The 5,173-nt window shown below is 41.5% G+C and overlaps 1 protein-coding gene across 1 annotated transcript; it reads right to left on the bottom strand.

Annotated features, from left to right (window-relative positions):
• Positions 1-3,308: 3,308 nt before the first annotated feature.
• LOC110919398 lies at positions 3,309-4,133 on the bottom strand. The gene has a single exon (XM_022163671.1). It carries the CDS (start codon positions 4,131-4,133, stop codon positions 3,309-3,311), a length of 825 nt encoding a protein of 274 aa, XP_022019363.1.
• Between the last annotated feature and the right edge of the window lie 1,040 nt (positions 4,134-5,173).

Raw genomic sequence — 5,173 nt, 5'->3', positions numbered from 1 at the left:
GAAATCAGACCTGGAAATGCCCCGAAATCGTCCATAAACTTTCTGTTTGTTTTTATGTTCATCAAAAACTTGTTTAAACCTATGTAACTTGTGTTCAACACATCTCATACCTATGTCCTAATGCTTACAACTTATCCCATGGTTGGTTAAGCTTAAAAACAAGGTTGAGACACTTAAAATCAAAGGATTAAACCTCATAAACTTGGTGTTTTGTCTAGGGTTTCAACCCACAAATCATGTCAAGCTTAGGTCTTGATGAATGAGTGATTAGGGAACAACTTGGGTTGTCCTACATACAATCCTCATGTGATTTGATGATTTCTCTATAGTTAGGTTGTTTATGTTATTGTGCAAATCCTAGTTCGTGACCCTCCTTGGTTGTTGTTACACCAAGTGAAGTGGTGAACATTCAAGGGGTTCCTAAATGGAAGCATGTCCTTCCTACCCCATACATGACATCTATGATAACACGAGGTGCCTAAATGAAGATTCTAATCTTCTACCTCCTACTTGAATTATTGGACTAAATAATATGTAGTACTTAACCTAGATATATATATACACTCATTCGAACCTTTGATGTTGAACTCATGTTTATATGTTAAAGTAGTAGAACATCACCTAAGACCTAAACCTTGTTGTGATTCTTATGGGTGTTCAACTCATGAAAACATTATCATAACCCTTGTGGTTACCAAGTGTCATACAAGTGTTAAGTGTTGAAGATGATTATTTTTTTTTGGGTAAAGGGTTACCCGGGTGATTTTATATATTCACAGCCAAAGAAAACAAGTAGTGAGGTGAAATCCACACTAGTTCTTACATGAGACATGCCCCACGTAAGTAAAAACCAAAACAACGAAACCGACATAACAAAACAAGACACCTAGTCTAGCAACTAGCGATAACAATAGCAACTAAGAGCTGTCACCTAGCCTCCATCGTCGCTCACGGTATCTTCACCAATCCCCCAAGCGCCTCGCAATCTAGCAACATTCGAACATTGCCTAAACTTAACCCCCATTAGTTTGTATCGGATAGTTTTAAAAATCGTGTCTCGTATCGTGTCCGGTGGTCTAGTTTGATTCCTGAATAACCTTGCATTACGCTCTTGCCAAATCACATAAGCCGTTGCTCCAACCACGAGTTTGCTAACAAAGTGAGCCGCAGTCTTCGATCTCCCTCTAGCCTTGAGCCAACTAACGATCGAACTCCACTTCTGATCCACATTAGCCATACCAGCCTTCTCACGAACCATGAGCCAAACTTTAGACGAGAAACTACATTCAAAGAAAAGATGCTCGTGTGAATCAACGTTTTCGTAGTAAAGAAGGCAGCACATCATGTTCATATTTTTCCTCCTGGACAAATCCCACTGAAGAATAATGTCTTGAGTCAAAAGTTTACGACGCATGATCAACCACATTAAGAACGCATGTCTGGGAATGCATTGGGCAAACCACACAATATTCACCCAGTCTATTTCTTGTTCCCTAGAGCGACACGAATGCCAAGCTATAGAGGACGAGAACTCTTTCATAACATCACCATCCTTCCAGCGTAACCTGTCAATACTATTCGGTTGAAGGTGAATGGAATCCAGCTGATTCAAACTAGGGAACCGATTCCTCCACTCTAGCGGCCAAGCCCAAGAACCGTGTAAGTGAACATCCGCAACCTTAGCATTTAGCATGAAACCTGCATTTGTAATCACCCGAGACGAAATGTAATTAGCGAGAGGCCCAAGTTGACTCCAATAGTCGTACCAGGCCGAGGTGTTTTTCCCATCCCCCAAGTCTGACCAAATATGATTTCTTAAGAAAGGCCTGATTTGAAGAAGCTTCCTCCATGACCAGCTACAATTCGCCACTACTCTACACGTCCAAAAATTGCACTGCTTTAAACGATAAGAGTAAATCCAAGCCACCCATAAAGAGTCTCTCTTATTCAGAATGCTCCAGGCATGAGACGCCATAAGAGCCTTGTTGACATCTCCCACTCTCCGAATACCAAGACCACCTTCATACTTTGGGACACAAATAGCACTCCAAGCAACTTTAGCTTTCCCTCTATGAAACGAAGCTTCTTGAGACCATAAGAAATTCCGCATTTTAGCCTCCAACTCTTTGATGATACTTGCTGGTAATATAAAAACGGAGGACCAATACACGTGCAGAGCCGACAAAACAGAAATAATAAGTTGTAATCTACCCGCGAAGGAAAGCAGTTTGTTTTTCCAGTTACCAATGCGCTTCTCCATCCTCTCAACCAAAACATTACAATCTTTCGCTAGGAGTCTAGTCGATATTAGGGGAACCCCTAAATATCTAACCGGAAAAAGACCCTCTTCAAACGGCAATACATTCAAGATAGCCTCTCTGACATGATCGGAAACATTACAGAAAAATGCGGTGCTCTTCTGGATACTAGGGACCAATCCCGACATGTTTGTAAAAAGCGTGAGCGAATCCATGATAAAAGAAGCCGAGTGAACATCGCCACTAGCAAACAGAAATAAATCATCTGCAAAACAGAGGTTAATAATACGCTGCTTTTCACATTTGTTATGGAACTTAAACGAAGAATCCACCCGAGAAGCATGCTGCAGAATGCAGGTTAGAGTTTCCATGACAAGAGTGAAAAGATACGGAGATAACGGATCTCCTTGCCTCAAACCACGTCTACCCTTGAAGTAACCATGCACTTCCCCATTAACACAGAGAGAGTAAGCTGGGGTAGAAACACATGTCATAATCCAGTCCACAAACTTCGAATGGAACCCAAACCCAACGAGCACATCCTTGAGAAAACTCCAATGAACTGTGTCATAGGCTTTTTGAATATCAACTTTAAACGCACACCGAGGAGGACCATAGCTTCTATGATAATTGTGCATCAATTCTTGAGTGAGCAATATATTATCCGAAATCTTCCTTCCCGGTATAAAGGCCGACTGGTTGATGCTAACAATTTGGTTCAAGGAACCCTTAAGACGGTCCGCCACAATCTTGCTGATACAACGACATTACAACAAGCAATGGGCCGATAATCCGTAACTGAAAGAGGAGTGGTCTTCTTTGGAATAAGAACAATAAGAGTATTATTCAACTCCCGAAGAAGCTTACCAGTATTGAAGAAATCAATTATGGCATTCGAAACGTCAACACCAATAATATCCCATGCACTCTTGAAAAACGCCGCTGAATACCCATCTGGACCAGGGGCTTTTTCATTCCCAATAGAAAACATGGCCAGCTTAACCTCTTGACTCGTGACCGGACGAATCATATGCAACGCATCAACTTCATTCAACTTGTTTGAAACAAATCATGCGAAGGTCGAATAGCTATATCATCTTCACTTCCAAGGAATTTTTCATAATGAGCAACAATTGCCTTAGACACATTCTCGCCCTCAAACAGAATCCCTTCCGTATTAGTAATAACATCAATTCTGGTAGTATGATTTCTGCTCTTCAAGGAAGCATGAAAGAATGCCGTATTAGCATCCCCCGCGCGAAGCCAATCCACTTTTGATTTTTGTTTTAAGAACCGCTCCTCATCTAGACAAGCCTCTTGAAAATCAGCCGATATCTTCATCTCTTGCTCACGAAGAATGACATTTAACGGGTTACTATCAATATCCCACTGAACCGCATCCAACTTTGACCGGAGCTCCTCCACTTTCTTGTGCAGATTACCTTGCTGATACAGAAGTGCACGAAGCGGCTTCTTTAGCAATCGAAGCTTTTTCACCACTCGAAGTTGCTGAACCCCTTCGATATGAGTATCCCAAACCTTTTTAACTGCTTCAATAAAGCCCGGCTTATAAACCAAGAAATTTGCGAATTTGAACGGTCTATGTTTATTTTTATCCGGCATAGGGATCTTTAGCAAACAAGGACAGTGATCCGATATACGATACGGATGGAAAAAAGCCACCGAATTGGGGAACATATCCACAAAAGGAATATTACCCATGACTCTGTCAATTTTCTTTAGCAAACCGGCACCATTTTTTGGTTTTTGGTTCCACGTGTAATGCAAACCCGAGCTATTTATGTCAAACACCTCTAAATCCGAAATGCAATCTTGAAAATCTCTCATGCCAATCGAAATGTTTGAAGCTCCCATACACTTATCATCTAGGTTAAGAGCTGAATTGAAATCGCCCAAAATAACCCAAGGTTTATTAACCACAAGCACTTTATGCTTAGATAAATGATACCATAACTCCCTTCGCGTAATATAGTAATTAGCTGCATAGACAATGGAACAAAAAAACACTTTCTTATCTTGCTTAAATACGAGTTGAAAGTGCATAACCTGCGAAGACTGAGAAAGCAAAACGACATCAAATATACCCGGGTCCCAGCCTACAATGATCCTCGTGCCCTTGTCACAACTATTCCCATTCGTGGTCCACTCCCAACGACGAAAAACCAAAGAACAAACCTTATTAAGATTATCTACATTCACATGGGATTCCAGAATAGCACAAAACGACAACTTATTCTCCTTTACAATCTGTCGAACCTCTTGTTGTTTCAGAGGGCGGTTCAACCCCCTAATGTTCCAAGACGCTAGACTAATCATTAGAAACAGCTGGAGAAGGAGTGCTTGCCCCTTGTACTTTATGCGTCCCTTCCATGAGGAAGTCATCCATCTCGCTATAACCCTCCAACACCTCGTCTTCCACAGAGTCTTCGTTTCCGCCCCCAGCCGAAGTACTACATTGACCTTTATCCACATCAACTACCTTTGTATCATTCAAAACCTCAAACGGGTTTCGAGTAGAAAAGATACCCCCCATCGGCTTGGATTTAGTCTCATCAGAACGTTTATTGCTGACCGGTCTATATTCGAATTTAGACTTTGGTTTATTAATTTGAATACCACCTTTCCTAGCAACCTTCTTTGAATGAACCCCTGAAAAACCATCCGCATCCACATTAACAACTTCCTTACCCTTCCGGCTCCCTTGCTTCACCGGTTTACCATCTTGTTCTTGATGAACATTGTTTGTTGTTTTCCTCGGCTTCTTAGGGCATGTCTCATCCGAGTGGCCAAAGACACAACATCCCGAACATCTGAGAGGACACCATTCATATTCAACATACATAGTTTCCTTTATAAAACCCTCCCCCTCCAAAACCGGAATAGCCAAGGTAATT

Source organism: Helianthus annuus, chromosome 16 (assembly GCF_002127325.2).
Source record: "Helianthus annuus cultivar XRQ/B chromosome 16, HanXRQr2.0-SUNRISE, whole genome shotgun sequence".
NCBI classification, from domain to species: domain Eukaryota; kingdom Viridiplantae; phylum Streptophyta; class Magnoliopsida; order Asterales; family Asteraceae; genus Helianthus; species Helianthus annuus.
Note: the sequence above shows the minus strand (reverse complement) of the source record. Positions and strands in the feature narration are given on the sequence as shown.